Raw genomic sequence first — 21,860 nt, forward strand, 5'->3', positions numbered from 1 at the left:
ATTTAGTACAACTTACTACATCCACAAGCAAAAGATTAACTGTAGGACCAATTTGCTTTCGTTACGAAGGTTATGTTGTGAAACCCAGCCAATTTAAGTGAACATCAAACTTATGAAAAAGGTAAAAACATAAGTACGACTGTACAAGGATGTTAGGGTCCATGATTAATTCAAAATAATTTTTAACCGTAAAATATATAATAAACAGTTAAAAAATAAGATTTTCACAAAATAAATCCGAATGGAATTCAAATCTGGTTCACAAAGCAAAACTAATGGAACGTGTGAAAAAGATTTACACGAAACCCCGCCAATCTTACATATAATATATTTTAATTAATTAATTTGAGACTTACCGGTCACCACCAAAAACTTGTAGAGCGAGCGGAGAATGAATTAGAATTAGGGATCATCGCAGAGTCAATGAACTCTCATCGGAGGCCTTGATCCGATAAGGATTCGATCGTTGTAGATCCGAGCTCGACCCGACCTATTCCGTTCCGATCCGGTGTCAGCATCAGCATCAGTAGCGGCAGCATGTTTCTGTTCGACTGGTTCTACGGTGTGCTCGCGTCCCTCGGTCTCTGGCAAAAAGAGGCCAAGATCTTGTTCCTCGGCCTCGATAACGCCGGCAAGACCACCTTGCTCCACATGTTGAAAGACGAGGTCGGTTCCTTCCTCCGCCCCCACTTTTCTTACTCTATCAGCTAATCTTTTTTAAATTCGTGCTTTAATTTCCTTATCGTTGGCTCCTACTTCGGATTCGGGTAATCAGAAACGTTCCGTTTACTTCAATTTTAATCTTTTGAATTCATAGATTAGATTAAATTTACTTTTCCTAAGTTGAAGACTGAGGATTGAGGAAAATAATTGGAATTTTAGGAGTTAGATTTACAAGATCTACAGTTTCCTGCCCAAAAAAATCTGTAAAGGGGTTAAATTATTAAGTGTTGCAACTTTGCAATTGATCACTTAAATTTAATGGCAAATCCAAAGCAATCTACAAGGGTAGCATGAATTACAAGATTCAAATTTATGCCAAAACATGAGCTAGAAAGTCAAAGTTGAAGTAGTTACACTAATGATTAATCCATGCTTTTTTTTTCCTTTTCGTGTTCACATTGCTATGATTGTTTTGAATATTAGGTTGCTGCAAATGGATTGTTGTCTTGCGTGGTAATAATTTGAGTTTTGTTGAACTCGTTTTCAGAGGCTGGTGCAGCATCAGCCCACGCAGTATCCAACATCGGAGGAGTTGAGCATTGGGAAAATCAAGTTCAAGGCCTTTGATTTGGGAGGCCATCAGATTGCTCGTAGAGTTTGGAGGGATTACTATGCAAAGGTTAGACATACATAAAACTTGATTAACGGCCACACTTTTGCTCCATTTTCATACCACTGCAGAGTCCCTTTCCAATCTCTTGCGTGAACCTAAACCTGCTTGCGAGAGGTCTTTTTTCTGATCATCAATGTGGTGATAAGGCTTAATTTTCGCCATAGTTCAGAAATTCATGGTTTAATGTATGATTTCTGGTCTTCTTTTTCTTGTTCGTTGAGAAAGTCTTCTTTTTTTTCTTTTTTCTTTTCACTTGAATTTTCTTTTTACTCCCTGTATTGGTGCAACAACTTCTTGGAAGCAACTAGTTCTTGTCGTCCTGGTTGAGTGTTGGTTTGTTGGCTCTGCTTAATACAACCAAATTGTGTATTTATGTAAATTTGATTCTAGTGAGTTGTGCCTGAAACTATAGAACCTTGTTCCTCTGACCTTTTATGGATGTTTAAGTTTGAATTTATATTTTTTATTTTATTATCGTCCAATACATGCTGTGTTTGAACTTTCATCGGCAAGGAATGTCTCCAACATGAGCTAACATATCTACACGATTTGCTTTACAGGTAGATGCTGTGGTGTACCTGGTGGATGCCTATGACAAGGAGCGGTTTGCAGAATCAAAAAAGGAACTAGATGCGCTCCTTTCGGATGAAACCCTAGCCACTGTCCCATTTCTAATTCTAGGGAACAAGATTGACCTACCATATGCTGCCTCAGAGGATGAGTTGCGGTATCACCTTGGGCTGACCAACTTCACCACCGGCAAGGGGAAGGTAAACCTAACAGACTCAAATGTCCGTCCATTAGAAGTATTTATGTGCAGCATTGTACGGAAAATGGGGTACGGTGATGGTTTCAAATGGCTCTCTCAATACATCAAGTAGGAGGATGTTCGACAATGTGTACTACTCGTCGCACCTTACCTTGAAAACTCATTCGGTCCTTGTTTTATTTAGGCTCTTGGTGGGATTTTAAATTGGATCTTTGTCTTTGGATTGGTTTGGAAGGAAATATGAATGTCAATACTTTGTAAAAATTTTATTTATGACCTCAATCCTTGTCTAGTTTGTTTCTGTATTGAGCAAGAAAGTAGGATAGATATTGTGCTTGTCTTTATTTTGTCTTGTAAAAACTCGATAATATGAATTAGCGCATAATTATTGTGAAAAATACTAGATTTTAAAGTAAATTAAGCATAAGTAAAATGGGCCTCCGCAGCTGCTTGTATCATTATTAAGGCCCAAAGTCACTGTTTTATTAATTTTCCACGGTTAAATAAAAAAAAAGAGAAAAAGAAAAAGGAAAATCAGCAAAATAGAAGTACAGGATAAGTTCAAAGGTGAATCCTCCAAGGCTGAAAATCTCCTAATGTCCACACGGATTTCTACAGGAAAATGATAATCGCTCTTTTGCTAATTTGCACGAAAATGATTTATGCTTGAGTGGCAATTAAATTAGTTGTACAGAAGTTAGTTAACAGGTTAACATAGTTACGCAGGATTGATGAATGATTAATCCCAGTGACTTGATCGTCAAAGATTCCTCCATCTGTAGGTTCATGTCTGTGACTGGTCCATGAAAATCAAGGTGGTAAAGTGTAACGCACTCCAAAGTTCCAAACCCAACGACCCCATCCAAGATTCCAAATTGTATTCGTTAATTAATCGTTTGAACATATAAATATATACCAAGTCAACTATATATCCGTCACCAAGATGGAGCTGGTTAACCAACATATTAAACCTATCCTAGCTATAAGCTAAGCTAAGAAGAATCCCACTGTATAAGATGTGAGTAAACCCCCGAGTCTGTTCGGCTCATTGTCAAATCCTAGTTTGCTTTTGAGCTCCTAATACTTGCTTCATCATCATGGGCAATTCCATCTCCCACAGGAAATCCCATGCCACCGGAAAAGTCATACTATCTGACGGCTCTGTGCATGAGTTCAATAAGCCCCTCACCGTTGCCGAGCTCATGCTCGAGAACCCGCAGCAAGTTGTTGTGGAATTCGGCTCTGCTGTCTCCCAAAAAAGGGCAACCCCGTTGCCTGCAGACATGAAGCTCGACATGAAAAAGGTTTACTTGATGCTGCCAATGAAGCGAGGGAAACCACTGTCGTTGTCATCCGAAGAAGTCCGCGGTGTTCTTTTAAGTGCAAATTTGGTTTTACGATCGAGGTCGCTAACGTTTTTACCTTTGTTTGCTAGAATATGCCCGGCAGGCGATCCCGGACATGCATTTGTGCTGCCAAACAAGGACAAGGAATCTAGTATGGAGAGGACGTCGTCCAAGGTCGTGAGCAGGCATGTGCCGGAGTTTGATCTGCCGGAAGATTTGGACTCGAGACCGGACTATTTGAGTAGGCAGCTTTCGGGCAAGAGTACTTGGAAACCGAACTTGGATACCATTAAGGAGAAGAAGGCTGACAAGAAGTCTCATTGGTTATTTTCAACTTTGAAGTAAACTAATTAAGAAGAATGTTGTTGATTATAATTGATGTAACGTGAGATTAATTGTATGTGAACTATGTATTAGAGCTTAAAGGTAAGAGATATATTGTCATCGAGATGGCAAAAGGGTGTAAATTTACCTGATCGAATCATCAGCCAGTGCTGTTGTTTTCAGTTTCATTTGATAATCAAAGGGTCTTACTCTTCAATCTTCATACAAGTATTGCAAGAATATTTATGTTCAATCTTTCCCATACAATACAACAAATCGTTTTCAATATTTTCATTAAATTGAATTAGTGACGGGATTTAAGGAATTAATCTATAGAGAGATGATGATCCTTGTAGGGAATATGAATCAAGAATAATCTAAGATATCTAGCTAGCTAAAAATGGAAGGAACAAGACGAAGATCATAAACCCAGAATCTATGAATATTAAATTACTTAATGGCCTAACAATGGCATTGGGGAGACTTGGGAAGCAATCAAGGGAAAAAAACACTCACTCGTGGACCGGCCGGGATGCCGATCGGATTGTAGCCCATTGGAATTTGTGGCAACCAAGGCTATTGGTTTGGTTTCAAAACCTTAAAACAAGGTATTATAGTTATGTACAAGGTTGAAGATACCTACCTCCGAAATAAAGCAATTTTGAAGACGAAGAAAATCTCAAACGGTATTAGCAATTAATTAAATTTATTTTGTTTCGTAAATTAAGCAAAACAAGAAGGGGTTTCATGGTTACAAACTCGATCATGAGCAACGTGTATGTCATAACTCAAATGAAAACACTCTTAACCATTAAAGAAAGACATATCATAAGAAATCATACTGGATAACTATTTAGTACTAATACTAATACCTTAAAATTATAAATAAAATTAAAGTATATATTGTCCGACTAATCAAAAAGTAGTCGGACATGAGTAATGTATTTCTAAATCGAATTGATGGCAACGAAAAGGAAGAAATGAAGGCAAACATGCCAACCTTTTATGCCATTTATTAGTTTGCAAACTAAATAAAACTCTAACCTTAAATAGTACGTAGTATGATTAAGTTAAGGACTAGGCCATCGAGCCAACATTATCCAAAAGTCCTCGGCTGATTTCTGCCTCTCAAGCTCCTCTAGTCGCATTCTTCTCCGGAACTCTTCAATAAATTGATCGGCTTGGGCATCCACTCCGCAAGGACGACTTTCTAGTGCTGTTGTAGACAACGTTGCCCGAAATTTCTCAGCTGATTTCTTCTTCTCAAGTGCCAATGTCTTACGGAAATCCTCTATAAATTTATCCACTTCCACATCAACTCTGCATAGACGATTATGTTCTAGTGTTGTAGGAGTAGTAGTGACTATAGTAGTAGTAGTGTTGGTTATTTTCTTAAACACGTCGTCCAAACCCAAGGCTTCCTCATCAAGATGAAGCCCATCTTCCAAGACATGATGGTCATGCAGGTCCTTGTGAAGCACGTCATCTTGGTCACTTGTATTAGCTGTGGCAAAGCTACTTTGTGAACCCTCCATTTCGTCTTGCGACCTGGGCATCAAAAGGGTTGGACTTGGAGCAAGTACGAGGGTTTTTTTGTCCCTGCTGGCTCCTTCCGTGCGCGATAGTGAAAGGCTCTTTTGGGTTGACAGATGCTCTTGGTAGGGGTAGCGATTATATTGATGGCAATAGTGGTGGTGGTGGAAGAAAGGACGAGTACTAGAACAGTATTGGGAATTAAGACGGAGATTTGATGATCCCCTCACAAGGCCAAGGGGCAGTTTTGAGCGCACCGCACGCATCAAGTGCTTCCAACCCAAGCCCGTCTTAGTCTTAGACTTTGGGGATGTAAACTTGTCTGATCTAGTAATTAAGCAAGACATATCGATCACACAATAACAACACTGCTACTAGGTTATTTCTAATTTCTAATGGCCCCCGGTTTCTGCAATGGCTTTTGATTGAATGAGTTTTCTAAGTTTCTAATAACCTAGATTATGGGGTAAAAATGGAAATGGCGGTCATCAGTGTTTTCGTGAATTAATTTAATATTATGGCTAGAACTGATTTTTTGCCAATAAATTAGATTTAGAATTCGTTATTTGATTCCTTAATGTTCTCCTTAATTAATTACTACATGGTACTTGCTCTTGATAGTCTCTTTACGGTTTATTTGTTTGATTTTGAACAAGTTTAGCACAATCCATCTGAAATTAAGGTAATGAATGATACGAGAGTGATCTCTCTCTCTCTCTCTCTGTCTCTCTCTCTCTCTCTACACGATAGGAGTAGGAGTAGGCGATGATATTGTGCGATAATAATTCACATATATTGCTCAGGATTCGGGAAGCGGAGGAAATAAATTACATAAGTGAATAATTTTAAACATGAAATGAGATTCATCAAAGCAGAGGATTTTTTATGTAGATTAAGTAACAGAGTGAATTGAACATCAAGTGGAAATAGATAGCAAGAAAAAAGCTTTGTAGATTTGGGGTCATGAGCCATTACTTTGAAGAGAACGGCGGCGTCATCAACCAAATTTCATGGATTACAATGTTTATTACTTATTAGGGTGTTAATATTTAAGGATGCTTTTGGTATTCTATTATTAGTTTAATCTCTTTCCTATTTGGATGTTAAGATCTTTGAGCATCTTCAACCGAGGTAGCAATTGGATAGTAAAGTTTGGTTTGTTATGCCACGTAAGAAAATAAATTGTCAAAAGTGGTAGAAACTTTTACGAGGTAAGTTGCTACTTTTTTTTTTTTTTTTTTTTTTTTGGGGACAAACAATATTATCTTGTTCAAGTTAGTAAATTATGTCGTACAATATATTTTATTCAAAAATATTATTTGATAAAATTTAGATGCCGCAAGATAAGTTAAACTTAAGATACTAATATTTTATAGTGAAAAATAAATTTTTAAGAGTGAGTTTAAGTGAAATTTTTTTAAAGTATAAGAGTGTCAAATAAGTTAGCAAATAACACGTTTAAATAAAAGATTTCTTTAACTCCTTTGGAAATGCACTTATCAGTTTTTGTCAAGTTGCAGCTTAGCTGACACACCCGGACTCGGAATGTCCACTAGGATTTCGAATCGAGCTGTGCTGGCCGACACCTGGAAGGTGACAAAGCCATAAAGTATAATGATGTGGACAATGTGAATAAATTTAAACCTAAAAGTGCCTAAGGACCAGAGTGCACTGCGAGCAAGAACGAGCCCGTTTCACACGCAACGTCAAAGCATAAGTAAAGTACAGTAGTGTGGGTAAGGATCATGCCCTTAGAGGTAACCACCTATATTGAAATTCGCCACAAATGCTCGTCGATACGAACATCCAACAGCTAAAACCTGGAAGGGCACAAAAACAAGGATGAGTGGGCCTGAAAATAAAGTTTTTAAGAAAAACCTTTTGAAAACATTATAACCCCTCGCCGTAAAACCCGTATAATTTTCTAGAAAATAATAATACATACGTATATAGAAATCATGCTCGAGAGTAATGAAAACCAAGTATATGCCATATCAAGTATCTCAACAATGAAATAAGTAAGCCAGGTGAAATAAATCAATGTGAATGATATGCTAACCGGAGTCACCTAACGTGACCTGTACGACTCTAAACCTGCACACGAGTAGGAACCACCTAATATGGTTTGTACGACAGGTTGGGTGTAAATAAATACGCTCAAGTGCTACAATCACGTGAAGGCTGTGAGAAGTATCACAAGTCACTTATGAGTCGGAACCATCTAATGTGATCTGTACGACAAGCTGACACCTGCCTTGGATCCAAGGTAAGCATGTGGTGAGGGTGGTGAACGATCACGTGAAGGCTAGGCCCTGACCTCGGGCGGAGCACTAACACCGGGATGCAGGATAATGAGTACCAAATGCATCCAGGCATAACCATATACATCACAACCACTAACATCATAATGTACTCACCTGTAGCTTACCTAGGCTCTGCAACATCATGCAACATTATACATGACTACACCAATGCATATACTAAAATATAACGCAAGTATGACATGGCATTTCAATCACATTTCATTTAAAACAATTTTTGGGAAAAACGTAAAGTATACATACGTGTATATATAGAAAACCAAAAGCCCACTCACCTGGAGTCCGCGCTACAACTCCCTAGAACAACATCAAGGCGTCATGAACGATCGGCGCCTAGAACAATTATCAAATCATGTTTTAGAATTCTTATCAATAGAACATATAACTTACATGTCCTAATTGGGAAGATCCGTTTGTTAGATTCCCGATCCGTAAGTTTCTAATATCCTCAAGTATTACATATTATAACGTATCAAAGTTTGGTGACTATCCAACGGTTGAACCGTTGATTGCTATAATAATCAAGCGGCGGACTTTCATGGAACTACGTTCAAATGACGGAAATTCGCCAATCGGACTTCACTAATGGAATCAGAGTATTCAAATTTAACCTAGGAAGGTCAAGGGACGTCTCGGCCCACGCGCCGTCACAGGTGGCGGTTGCCCGCCCCAACTTGCCGGAAAATTCAACTATTTCTAAAAATTACCAAACTAGTCATGATTCCTGGGTTTAAGGGAAGTATTTTGGTGGGTTTGATCGACGTTGATGGTTGCACGAACCATGGATCACCACTATGACACCAACGGATTCACCCTCGGGAGTCCCTCTTCGTTTCAAGGCCAAAATCACTTTAATTTGAGGTGGAACTGGAAGAAGGAAGGCCGCGAACTTGGGTTTGGGTAGTGGCGACGCCCAGATTACCGGAAGAATGTCGGAATCGACGCAGGATGTCACGAACTCGAGTCGGGTCGACGGGATTGGAACCGGGTCAGGAGTGATCTCATGCTCCTCCCCTCCTCTCCTTTTTCCTCCTTTCTCCTTTTCTGATTGGGCAGAGCCCATTTTTTTTTCCTCTTCTAATTTGTTTCGCTTCTCCCTCCTTTCTCTTCTTTATACTCCATCTGCACTGACCATCCTTTGTTCCTTTTAATCTGGGCCACACACGTGGCATCCCATATTTTGCTAAAAAAATATGGAATTTTCTAAATATTAACCAATTTACTAAAATGCCCCTAACTTTAAACGTTAATAACTCCTTCATTATAACTCCAAATTGCGTTCTGTTTGCGCCCACACGTCTGTAGCGACAAGTCCTACAAGGATACGCTAAGAAAATGAATCTTATGTGACACGACGCGGAAGTCAACAAAAGTCAACACTTTGCCTCGAAGGGCATTTTCGTAAATTCATATTTAAAAATTATAAAAATCGTAATAATTGGGGACGGGTCGTTACACTAGCCCACTTTATTGTACAGTGTACATGACTGTTTTTTTAGCCTCTCTTCAGATTCAGAGTTGAAAGAAAGAAAGGAGGCAATGAATATAATTTTATCAAAATAGATATGATTGAGATTGGGTTTTATCCATGTATAATCAAATCTTTCAACAACTCGTTTGTCGTGTTACTTCCCTAATCCCATTGTGATAGGTCCGTTGATCATTTTGTTAGCGAATTATAGGATCCGATCCAGAGCAATAATCATGACACAATTAGGTATATGATCCAATCCCAACTAATAAATTATGATAAGCAAGCAATATCATAAAGTCCACAGAATAATATTCCTTAATTTTGATTTCCCAGATCTCATGATACATAATTACGTATAAATTTGTCGCTTACAGCCCTCCGGGTAGGTCCGCGGAAAAAAATTGACCGCATACAAAACTAACTTTTATCGATCGGTGCATTCCAGCAAATAAATCGAGTATGGACAATGTATAGTTGCGTTTAGTCCATGATTGTACCTTCATCTTCATGTTGATTGCTGAGAAATACAAATGGAGGCAGACTGTATGTCCTCCTATTTGGGTATCTTTTTCATCCCTTTCTATTTGTACGGTTATGGTTATGCCACGTTAACATTTTATATTCCTATTGTTTATTGTCTTATTATCTCTATAAAAAGAATCAATATAAAATGTTGACGTGGCTTAACCGTGACCGCACAAAATACAAGGAGATGAAAAGTACATCCAAACAGGAGGGCAAACAATCTGCCTCCAATACAAATGTCATATCATTTTCTGTTCATGGGAACTCACTCGTGGTATTAACTTATTCAGGAAGGAAAATGGGTACATACTACATATTGTTGAGCTTGCCCATGCATGCATACAACTTAGCCCCCACGCTGTCCTGCGACGCCCAATGATTAATTATCAGGCTTATTACAATGAGGGCCCCCAAATATAATTTATGGAATGAGGATCCTCTTTGTAAGGATCTCAGAGATTTTCAAATCGTGTCCTTTCATCGTACATCGTACGGTTAGAAATCATTTTAAATAATTTTATTTAAAATTAAATATGAATAGTATTTAACAAAAATTGACCGCACGATGTTCAATGAACGGACACGATTTGAGGATTCCTAGGATCCTCATTCTATTTTATGAGTCGAAACTTTTTGGAATGTCTTATATTAATATTAGGAAACATGTGGTGCAACGAGAATGACTCGATTTTTTATTTATGATGAAATCTTGTAAAATTCTCAAAATTGTTTTTTGGGTTATAACTTATAACTCACATGTTTTGTGAAAAAAAATATTATATTTAATTTTAGAAGATATTTTACATGGGACCTAAGGAAAATGTTGCAAGACCTTTACATGTGATTCTACCATTTATTAGATCTCGAAATTGTTTTTATTAAATTTATAGTTAAAAAATAGAAAAAATAATATAAACTAATAGAAGGGCCTCCAAATATATTATGTGTCAAAAATCTTTGGAATGTTCTAATTATTATTATGAAACATGTGGTGCAACGAGAATGACTCAAATTTTGATTTATAATAAATCTTGTAAAAATTCTCACAATCGCTTTGAAAACGTGGGTTCTAACTCACAGTGTTTTTGTTGAAAATTTAGTTTTAGAAAATATTTTAAGTGGAAGTTAAAAAAAAAAGTTGCAAGACTTTTGGATAAATTCTACTATTTATTAGATCCTAAAACTATTTTTTATTAATTTTTAAAGTTAGAAAATAGAACAAATATTATTAACAAATAGAGGGACCCCCAAATATATTATGTGTCGAAAATCATTGGAACGTCCTAAATTAATATAAGGAACATTTGGCATGCCCGAGAATGACTCAAATTTTGGCTTATAATGAATCCTGTAAAAGTTTCAAAAATTGCTTTAAAAACGTGAGTTATAACTTACAATTTTTGTGAAAAAATTGAAATATTTAGTTTTAGAAAATATTTTGTATGGGAGCTAAAGAAAATGATGCAAGACCTTTACATGTGATTTTACCATCTATTAGATCCCAAAACTGTTTTTTATTATTTTTTAAAGTTAAAAAGTTGAAAAAATTATTATGAACTAATAGAGGGGCCTAGTTATGTTCTATGAGTTGAAAATCTTCAGAATGTCCTAACTAATATTAGGAAACATGTGGTGCGACGAGAATGATTTGAATTGTGGCTTATAATGAATTTTAGAAAAATTAAAATATTTAGTTTTAGGAAATATTTTGCGTGAGAGCTAAGGAAAATGTTGTAAGACCTTTGGATGTGATTCTACTATTCATTAGGTCCCAAAACTATTTATTATTATTTTTTAAAATAGAAATTCGTACATAAATCATCATTCAAACAATTTATTTTCACCGTCGCCTCACCATGGAGTTTTGAATATTAAAGTAAGACTTGCAGTTGATATTCTTGAGGATGGAACCCCATTTTAACAATATTTTGGACTTCACTACTATATCTTTCACTTGTTTTTTTAACTTTTGGCTTAACGATTATACTAAATATATATTTATTGCTCTATAAACCATAAAACCGCTTCCAAATGTCTTATAAAGTTTTCTTTATTGTTCACAGAAAATATTTCGCAAAAATAAAAAATTTGCATTTTTAACAAAAAAAAACATACATGCTAGGTGAGCTTGGTGCATGCAAAATAAAACGGACTCTGCGCATGCAAAACAAGGCATACTCTGTGCACGCAAAGCAAGGCAGGTTTCATGTAGGCAAAATGAGATGAACCTGGAACCCCATTTTAACAATGTTTTGACATTCACTACTATATTTTTTACTTATTTTTTTAGTTTTCAGCTTAAATATTCTATTAAATATACATTTGTTGCTCAATAAATCATAAAACCGCTTCCAAATGCCTTATAAAGTTTTCCTTTACGTTCCCAGAAAATATTTTGTGAAAATAAAAAAATTGCACTTTTCACAAAAACGTAGGTTAATACTCACGGTTTTTAGTCGGTTTTGCAAATTCGTATTCATCGTTCAATCTATTTATTCTTACCTTCACCTCGCCATGAAGTTTGAAAATTAATGTAAGACTTTCCATTGATACTCTTGAGGGTATAACCCGAATTGCAATGTTTTGGGCCTCACTACTATATTTTCACTTAGATTTTTTTATTGCGGCTTAAATATTCTACCAAATATATATTTGTTACTCAATAAATCGTAAATCCACTTCCAAATGCCTTATAAAGTTTTCATTAATGTTCATGGAAAATATTTCGCAAAAATAAAAAATTTGCAATGTAACGACCCGTCCCGAAAAATTATAATCTTTATAATTTTTAAATGTAAATTTACGGAAATGTCCTTCGAGGCAAAGACCTTGACTTTTGTTGACCATCTTGTCATGTCAAGTAAGGTTCATTTTCTTGGTGAATCTTCATATCACTCGTCGCTACGAATGCATGGGCGCAAATGGAACGTAATTTGGAGTTATAACAAAGAAGTTATTAACAAATGAAGTCGAGGGAAAAATTGTAAATTTATTATTTTTTGGAATGCTCCAGATTTTTGGAGCAAAATCTGGAAAGCCACGTGTGTGGCCTAGATTAAAGGGAAGAAAACTTGGGTGGTGGAGATGAAAGATAAAGGAGAGGAAGGAAGATGGGCGCTGCCTAATCGAGAGAAAAGAGAGAAGTGAGTGACCAACGGGAAGAAAGACCAAGAAGGGAAATGAGGGAAAATGAGATGGAGGGAATCGGTCGGGTTCCCTTTGACCCGCGTGATGACCCAACTTCCTTGGAGTTTTTCAACGGTTTTCTGTCCAATTTTCCCGCAATCTTCAATCAAACCTCACCACAACACCCCATCACCTAATTCTAACCAAACCCGATGAATTTTAGCCCCGATGTGGTGAGAAAACCCACCAATGGGTCCATGTGGGTCTTGGCCTTGAATCACCATTTGTGAAATGATTTATGTCGATCTCTACTGCCATTAGACTTTCCTTGAACCCAGGAACAAACCCCAACCAACTATTGAGGCAGCGGAGCACCAGAGGAGTCGAATCAATTGACACCAAAATCTAGGGTTCCGATGGTTTGGGTGAAATTGAGGCTTTTCCCGGTCAAGTTGGCCTTAGTCACAGGTATGAAAGTTATTCCTCACATCGAGGTCTTCATTCTTGTAAAATTTGGGAATTTTTGGAGTTGTTGGATTTTCCGGCGAGTCAGGGCGGATGCGGCGATGCATGGGGGAAAAACCCGAGGTTCTTCCTTAGATTCCTAGACATGCAGGACCCAAGTATGCCCTTCATTTTATGAAATTTTCATTGTTTGGTTATATTTCCGTTAAGGGTTGCCACTTGGTTAATAAATGAATCGACAATCTGACCGTTGGATTGTCACCAAACTTTGATACATTATAGTACATAATATTTGAGGATATTAGAAACTTACGGATTGGGAATCCGACGTACGGATCTTCCCAAATGAGATATGTAAGTTACGTGTTCCTTATGATAAGAATTATGAGACGTGATTTGATAATTGTTCTAGGTGCCAATCGTTCGTGATGCCTTGATATTCATGCTAGAGAGTTGTAGTGCGGACCTTAGGTGAGTGGGTCTTTTTCCTTTTTATAGTGTATATATATGTATATAAATTTTTTAGTTTCCACAAATGTTTTGAACTGAATTATGCATAGCATGCCATGATTTAAAGATATTATATTTAAATATTGCATTATGATGAGATTTGTGATTATGCCAAATGATCCTACGGGGGCGCAAGTAAGTTCAGGTATGTTATTATGTGATTGAAGTGGTTGCATTATATGAGCATGCATATACTCATTTATAGCTCATCATTGCTGCACCCTTGTGTTAGTGCTCCCGCCCAGGGTCAGGGCATAGCCTTCAAGTGTATGCCCACCTTCCGCACCGCATGCTTGCCTTGGATTCAAGTAGGTGCTAGCTTGTCGTACATACTGCATTAAGCAGTTCAGACTTGTAGGTGACTTGCAATTTATCGCTAGCCATCACGTGATCGTAGCATTAGAGCATATATATTTACACCCAGCCTGTTGTACAGATCACACTAGGTGACTCGACTTGTGTGCTAGCGTAGATTGATGAGCAATAGGTCCAGTCGTACAGGTCACATTAGGTGACTTCGACTAACATGCTAACTTAGACAGATTTCACAGCTGACTTACATTTATTATTGCTAAGATACTATAGTATGGCATGCTTATGTTTTCATTGTACTTGTGCATTCATTTTCGTACTTACGAAGTATTATTATAGTTTTTGTACCGACGAGGATTATTGGCAAATCTTGGCGTAGACGATTATCATTGATAGTATAATTCTCACCCTATTTTACTGTATTGTACTTATGATATGTCATCACGTGTGAAATCAGTTCATACCCGCTCATGGCGCGCTCTTGTATTTAGGCACTTTTAGGTTTAAATTTATTCACATTTTCCACATCACTACACTTTATGGCTTCATCACCTTATAGGTGTCGGTCAACACAGCTCGATTTGGAGTCCTAGTGGACATTCCGGGTAGGGGTGTGTCATGCAAAACCGATTAAAAACAATGATTGTTAAAAAAAAAAAAAATGTGGGTGTATTCACGGTTTTTAGTTGGTATTTGCAAATTCGTACATAAAATATCGTTTTACCTATTTATTTTCACCTTTGCCTCACCGTGAAGTTTTGAAAATTGAGGTAAGACTTTGGGTTAATATTCTTGAGGGTGGAACCCCATTTTAATAATGTTTTGGTCGGCTTAAAGATTCAACTAAATATACATTTATTGCTCAATAAGTCATAAAATCGCTTTTAAATGTCTTATAAAATTTTCCTTAATGCTCACAAAAAATATTTTGCGAAAATAAGAAATTTGCATGTTTCACAAAAAAGTGGGTTAATACTCACAGTTTCAGTCGGTTGTGCAAATTAGTACATAAATCATCGTTCAATCTATTTACTTTCCCCTCCGCCTTACTGTGAAGTTTTGAAAATTAAGGTAAGACTTTCCGTAGATATCCTTGATGGTGGAACCCTATTTTAATAATGTTTTCGGCCTCACTACGATATTTTTAACTTATGTTTTTAGTTTTCAACTTAAATGTTCTACTAAATATACATTTATTGCTGAGTAAATCATAAAACCGCTACCATTTCCAAATGCCTTAAAAAAAATTTCTTAATGCTTACAGAAAATATTTCGCGAAAATAAAATATTTGCATTTTTCACAAAAACGTGGGTCAACATCCACCTTTTTTGTGAAAATGCAAATTTTTTATTTTCTTGAAATATTTTCCGTAAGCATTAAGGAAATCTTTATAATGTATTTGAAAATGGATTTATGATTTATTGAGCAACAAGTGTTTATTTAGAAGAATATTTAAGATGAAAAGTAGTTTAGATTTAGATAAAAGATAAATTAACAAAACAAAAGGGTCTAAGTATCTTTAAATTTAGGTTTTAAATCGTTGATTACAAGTGTTTAAACAAAAATATAATAGATTTTACACAGAAAAATATATTTAGAAGAGCATGAATATGATAATTTGTTGTAGTGGTAAAAGAAATTAAAGAAAAACTAACAAAAATGATTCAAATTCTTGGGGGTGGCAGAAAGGCACGCGTTTGTGGCAGCTAGAAAGAACCGTTCTGCCACCCCCAAGAATTTGAATGATTTTTGTTAGTTTTTCTTTTCTTTCTCTTACCATTACAACAAATTATCATATTCATGTTCTTCAAAATATATTTTATCCGTGTGTGGAGCTCGACTCGTTTTCTAACATTCAAGAGTTCGTCTCGTTCTGCGTGCGCAGAGCTTGCCTCGTGTTGTGTGCCTTGGTTCGCCTCATTTTGCATGTGAGGTGTTTGCATCATTTTGCATGCCAAAAGCTCACCATTTTGCGTCCACTGAGCTCGCGTTGTTTTGGCGTGCATGGAACCAGCATCGTTTTTCATGCGCAGGGTTAAGCTCAATTTGTGCGAAGTACTCCTCCTCGTTTTTTGTTCGCGAGTTCACCTCGTTTTGCATGCCAGAAGCACTCCCTGTTTTCTATGAGAGGAGCCCGCCTTGTATTACGTGCCATGTTTCACCTCGTTCTGTGTGGGCTGAGTCCGCCTCGTTTTATATATGTTGAGCCCACCTAACACCCATGTTTCTTGACAAAAATGCAAATTTTTATTTTCAAAAAATAATTTTCCTAAGCATTAAGTTAGACTTTTTAAGGAATTTGGAAGTAGATTTACAGTTTATTGAGCAACAAATGTATATTTAGTAGAATATTTGAGCAAAAGACTGTGAGTGTTAATCCACGTTTTTTTTGTGAAAAATGAATTTTTTTTTTTATTTTCTTGAAATATTTTCCGTGAGCGTTAAGGAAATCTTTATAATGTATTTGAAAACGGATTTACAATTTATTGAGCAACATATGTATATTTAGTAGAATATTTAAGCTGAAAAGTAGTTTAGATTTAGATAAAAGAAAAATTAACAAAACAAAAAAGGTTCGAATATCTTTAAACTTGGGTTTTAAATCGCTGGTTACAAGTGTTTAAACACAAACTATAATAGATTTTGCACGAAAAATATATTTAGAAGAGTATGAATATGATAGTTTGTTGTAGTGGTAAGAGAAATTAAAGAAAAATTGAGAAAAATGATTCAAATTCTAGGGTGGCAGAAAGTTAAGCATGACATTGAGGCAACCAAAATGGAATCAATACCTTTCTACCACCCTCAAGAATTTGAATCATTTTTGTTAGATTTTCTTTTATTTCTCTTACCAATACAATAAACTATCATATTCATGTTCTTCAAAATATATTTTGTCTGTGCGTGGAGCTTGACTTGTTTTCTTTCTGAGCATCCGAGAGTTTGCCTTGTTCTGTGTGCGCAGAGCCCGCCTTGTCACATCCCGGCCCAGGCCCCCACCACATATAAATTAAAATCTAAAAGTGCCTAAGTACACGAGTGCGCGGTGAGCGGGTCTGGACCCATTTTACGCGTGATACAGAGCATAGGTATAGTACAGTAAGGTAAGATAATGATTATACTATCAAAAGAATCCACCTATACTGGGAAGTGCCACAAATCCTCGTCGATATGGAAACTCCAACATTGGCTAGTAGGCTAGAAAAGATTGTAATATACCTGGCCAATACACATCACACTTTATGGCTTTGTCACATTCCTGGTGTTAGCCAGCACGGCTCGATTTAGGGTCCTAATGGATATTCCGGGTCGGGGTGTGTCACGCCTTGTCTTGTGTGCCTGGGTTCGCCTTTTTCTAAATGTGAGGTGTCTACATCATTTTGCATGCCAGATGCCCGCCCTTTTTGTATCCATGGAGTCTGCGTTGTTTTAGCGTGCATGGAATCAACCTCATTTTTTGTGCGCAAGGATGGGCTCGGTTTGTGCGAAGTATCCCTCCTTATTTGTCATTCGCAAGCTTGCCTCGTTTTGTGTGCAAGAAGCCTGCCCTGTTTTCTATGAGCAAAGCCCGCCTTGTATTGCGTGCCATGTTTCACCTCGTTTTGCGTGAGCTGAGTTCACCTCGTTTTGCGTGCGTTGAGCCTACCTAACACCCATGTTTTTTTGACAAAAATGCAAATTTTTTATTTTCGAAAAATAATTTTCCTGAGCATTAAGTTAGACTTTATAAGGAATTTGGAGGTAGTTTTACAGTTTATTGAGTAATAAATGTATATTTAGTAGAATATTTGAGCCGAAAACTAAAAAAATAAGTGAAAAACATAGTAATGAGTCCTAGAACACTGTCAAAAGGGGTTCGTCACTCAAGAATCTCAACGGAAAGTCTCACCCTTATTTTCAACTACACCTAGCAATGAAGTTTTGAAAATTAAGGTAAGAAAAATGCTGCAAGACTTTTGAGTGTGATTCTACCATTTATTAGGTCGCGAGACTATTTTTTTATTGATTTTTATAGTTGAAAATAAAACAAAATTATAAACTAATAGAGGGTTTTATGTGTCAAAAATCAACTGAATGTCTTTAATTAATTTAAAAAAACATGTGGATTGATGAGAATAATTCGAATTTTGGCTTATATAAAAATAATTGGGTTGTAGTAGGTGGCATATTGTTAACCATTGGATTTGGTTGAACAGTCCAAGATAAAAGGAGGGGATATGAGGGCAGACAAAAAAGAGAGGACAGAAAAAAGAGGTGGCCTACCCGTTAACGGTTGGATGTAACATATAGTGAGAGGAACTATCCATGCACTTTTGTTAATTTCTATCATTTGATCTTTTTCAACTTATTCAATCCAACGGTCGAAAATTAAAAGGATTGTATAGAAAATACAATAAAAGGGAGGACGATTTTCTCCTCTCCTAATCTTTCTCCTCTTTCTTTCCCTCTTACTTGAACGATTATGATTAAATCATGTTAATATTTTATATAGTTTTTTTAGGAAGTTTTAACAAAAAGCTTACGGTATTGTTCACTTTAACGAAAAACCAAATTTTTACATTAAAAAGTTAATCCTGGTACTATTCATTTTACCATTTATTTTGTCCTTATCATTAAAACTCAAAGTTTTCAAACCCTTTTCATTAGTTTTCATTTTTTTTATAGAGACAATAAAACAAAAAAGTAAAGTGTGAGAAGAAAAAAGGGGGAGGAGATGAAAATAAAAGGAGAAAATCTTATTTCAAGAAAAAATATGTGAATAAAACCATTATATATAGTATATATTACTACTTACCAGAAAAGAGACTCAACACAATACAAGTTGCTGTCCCATTTTCATTTCCCCATGCCCAAGACCTCTATATTCTAATATTAACATCAATGCACGAACATAACCATATAATAACGAGAAATGTTAAGAAGATTTTTTTTTTTTTAAATGGGATTATTTACTGCATCATATTATTTGCATAATATTTTATAATGTGGATACGAAAATTGACGTTAAAATGTAATGTAACAGAAAGTTCATGAAAATTTTCACTTTAAAAGAATCTTCTTAATATTTCTCTATAATAATACACAATAAGTTCAAAAGGCTCATACCATGTTGTCCCAAACGAAAAAAAAACCATGTTTATTTGTTTCTGTATTTTTTTTTATTTTTAAGAGAACAATAACAATATGCTTTCTTTTTTTCATCTATTTGGTAATGTCTTCTTAGGGGGCGTTTGTTTGCCCTCACTAAGTCGGACTGGACTGGACTGGACTAGCTATTAGTCCAATACCGTGTTTGTTCCATGCTGGGACTAACATTAATGAGACTAAAGGGGACTAGCATGGACAAAACCCTTCACTAAGAGGTCTTAGCGAGACCCCCCCAATAACCATGGGACTAGCTAAGACTATCCTCTCTTTCTCGTCCTTGTCATGCTCAACGATCACTCTCGACAAACTCCTCGTCATGTCCGGTCACCTAGATCAATCATTAACTTTCCGACTCTCTTTCAGATCCATTTCACAACCAACTTTCATATAAAATATACAAAATTGAAGCTAGGAGTGACAAGATTACGATTCTACCTGAATCGAGGCCAAAATGTGGTCGAATGTGGCCAGAAAATGGCCTGGAAGTCTCGGCCTGTTTGGGCTTCTTCAAATCCATGATAGATTCGAGCATGCAAAGCTAAGATCTCTGTCCAGGGATGGTGATGAATTTTTTGGCGGTGCTAACTTTATCCAATTTAATGAGGGTTGGTCGGAAAACACATCGGGAAACCTGCAACTTGTCGGGAAAATTGGAGCCGTGAGGTTCCGTTCGAACAACGCATAGCTAGAGAGGGAGGGAGGACAGAGAAATAGAGACTGAAATCGATAAGGAGTTTGACCAGGAATGAGAAAGAGACATGAATTGAGAGGTCTAAGAGGAAAAAAAGAGGGAGAGGGTGGGATGAAGAACTGAGAGAAGAGGAAGACAATGGGACGGAAATGGTAGGAAAAGATGGAGAAAAAGATAATATCATAATAAAATATTAATAATTTATATATTAAATAATATAATATTAGAATTTGTTATTATCCAGCTTCTTAGTCCAATACTGCACCAAACGCTTCACTAAGTTAGTCCAGTTTAGTCTAGTCTAAGCCAGTCCAGATTAATCCTTGAAGCTAATCCAGTCCGAGATAGTCCGGCGCAACAAATGCCCCCTTATTGCTTTGCTGATACAAAACTAAAGTAGTGCAAGTGCACCCCCAATCAATCATATGGTTTCACAGATTACTGATTGATACATGTAAAGTTACTTGATATTCTGATTAAACATGTCTTCTAAGCGAAGCTGCTTTCGTGATATACTGCACGAGCATCCCCCCCCTTTTCTAGAAAGCTAGCTATAATACCATGACAAAGTCCTCAGATTTCGGTAATGTAATTACCAAGTCTTTTTAAGAGGCGGCCAATTACATTATCAACCTTCGCTGGCGTGGGGCCTATTCTACTAATTTGAAGGCTCCAAGCGTTTTCAAAGGTGCAGGCAAACATTATACGTAAATTTGTTATAATGGTTGGTGTGACACGTTATCTACTTAATTGTCTTATGATAAAAATGTTATTTTTATTGTAATAGGCAAAGAAATTAAGTGAATTTTTTTTATATTATATTTTTACCTTTGACATTTGATTATCTTTTATTTTGTTTTCTTCCTCTCACGTAGAATAATAAAGATGTGGGGTCTAGGTACTATCCATGTAGAAGTAGGCAATGTTGCCTAAAGTGATTTCGCCTATCTGGCTCATCAAATAGAGCTTGGCTACTTATTTGCTTATTTCATTGGATCCATTGGAGATGCTAGGGCGTGTTAATTTGACCTCATATAACATTTGAGACAATTCTATTATTGAACCGAAACACTATGGTGATGGTGAATTCGTTTCATGTATATTATTATCCAATAAAAGATGATAATAAATCTCTTACCTACTTGACTTCTCCTCTATACATGCTTACTTGACTACGCTATTTAGTTACAAGACTATGCTGAAATACTCGACTTTCATACTCGATTTACAAGTTTTAATTTTTTGTCAGTAAAAAAAGAAAACAAGATTTTCTCATCATCATTAGTTGTTAATGTCTATGCTTGAGAAACAAGTTAGATAATTGAAGAAGTATTCTGGTAGTGGTAGACTTTTATGTATAGTCCTGGTCGTTAAATACATCCCGAACATACTTGTATTATAAGCAGTTAGATGATCTAACTTCACCGCCCAATCATCTAATAATTTCTCTTTTCAATGTCGGACCCGACATTTCTTGGAAAAGGAATGCCTATGCATGTTTCATCAATCCAATTAACGTCTGCCATGAGTGCCGTCGGATGCCCTACAAAAACCTACTCTTCTGATCTTCTCAGTTTATTCATTTAACTTGCTTGCGAAGTCACTTGTTAATTAGACTTTCAAATGGAAATGGCAGCTGGTAAATTCAATCATGAATTTTTGTTATCACTAATAATAACTAATAAGTGAAGAGGCTCAGTATTATTTAAATTACTACGCAATGGTTTAATTTTTTAAATGAAAAATTTATACCCAAAAACGTATATTTTCTTACATGTTAAATTCATTGAAGTCATTAAGTAAAAGATCCAATAATTTGGGCAAGGCAAATAAAGATTTGATAAACCACGCATGTTCTAATACCATAGAATTTTTTTGTAAGAATAAGTTAACTACTACTAATCACATTAATACTTCCGTTAACTAACATATTACCACCTACTACACTTTTACATTATTCTAACAAGATTATTCATGAA

The 21,860-nt window shown here is 36.2% G+C and overlaps 2 protein-coding genes across 2 annotated transcripts; both read left to right on the plus strand.

Moving 5' to 3' along the window:
• Positions 1-393: 393 nt before the first annotated feature.
• Positions 394-2,397, plus strand: LOC137715083 (small COPII coat GTPase SAR1A-like). The gene is made up of 3 exons (XM_068454305.1): positions 394-666; positions 1,211-1,342; positions 1,897-2,397. The coding sequence occupies exons 1-3, from the start codon at positions 538-540 to the stop codon at positions 2,215-2,217; spliced, it is 582 nt and encodes a 193-aa protein (XP_068310406.1). The 5' UTR covers positions 394-537; the 3' UTR covers positions 2,218-2,397.
• Positions 2,398-3,202: 805 nt separating this feature from the next.
• On the plus strand, positions 3,203-3,796 carry LOC137714683 (uncharacterized). The gene has a single exon (XM_068453830.1). The coding sequence runs from the start codon at positions 3,203-3,205 to the stop codon at positions 3,794-3,796; it is 594 nt and encodes a 197-aa protein (XP_068309931.1).
• The last annotated feature ends 18,064 nt before the right edge of the window (positions 3,797-21,860 follow it).

Source organism: Pyrus communis, chromosome 14, assembly GCF_963583255.1.
Source record: "Pyrus communis chromosome 14, drPyrComm1.1, whole genome shotgun sequence".
NCBI classification, from domain to species: Eukaryota; Viridiplantae; Streptophyta; class Magnoliopsida; order Rosales; family Rosaceae; genus Pyrus; species Pyrus communis.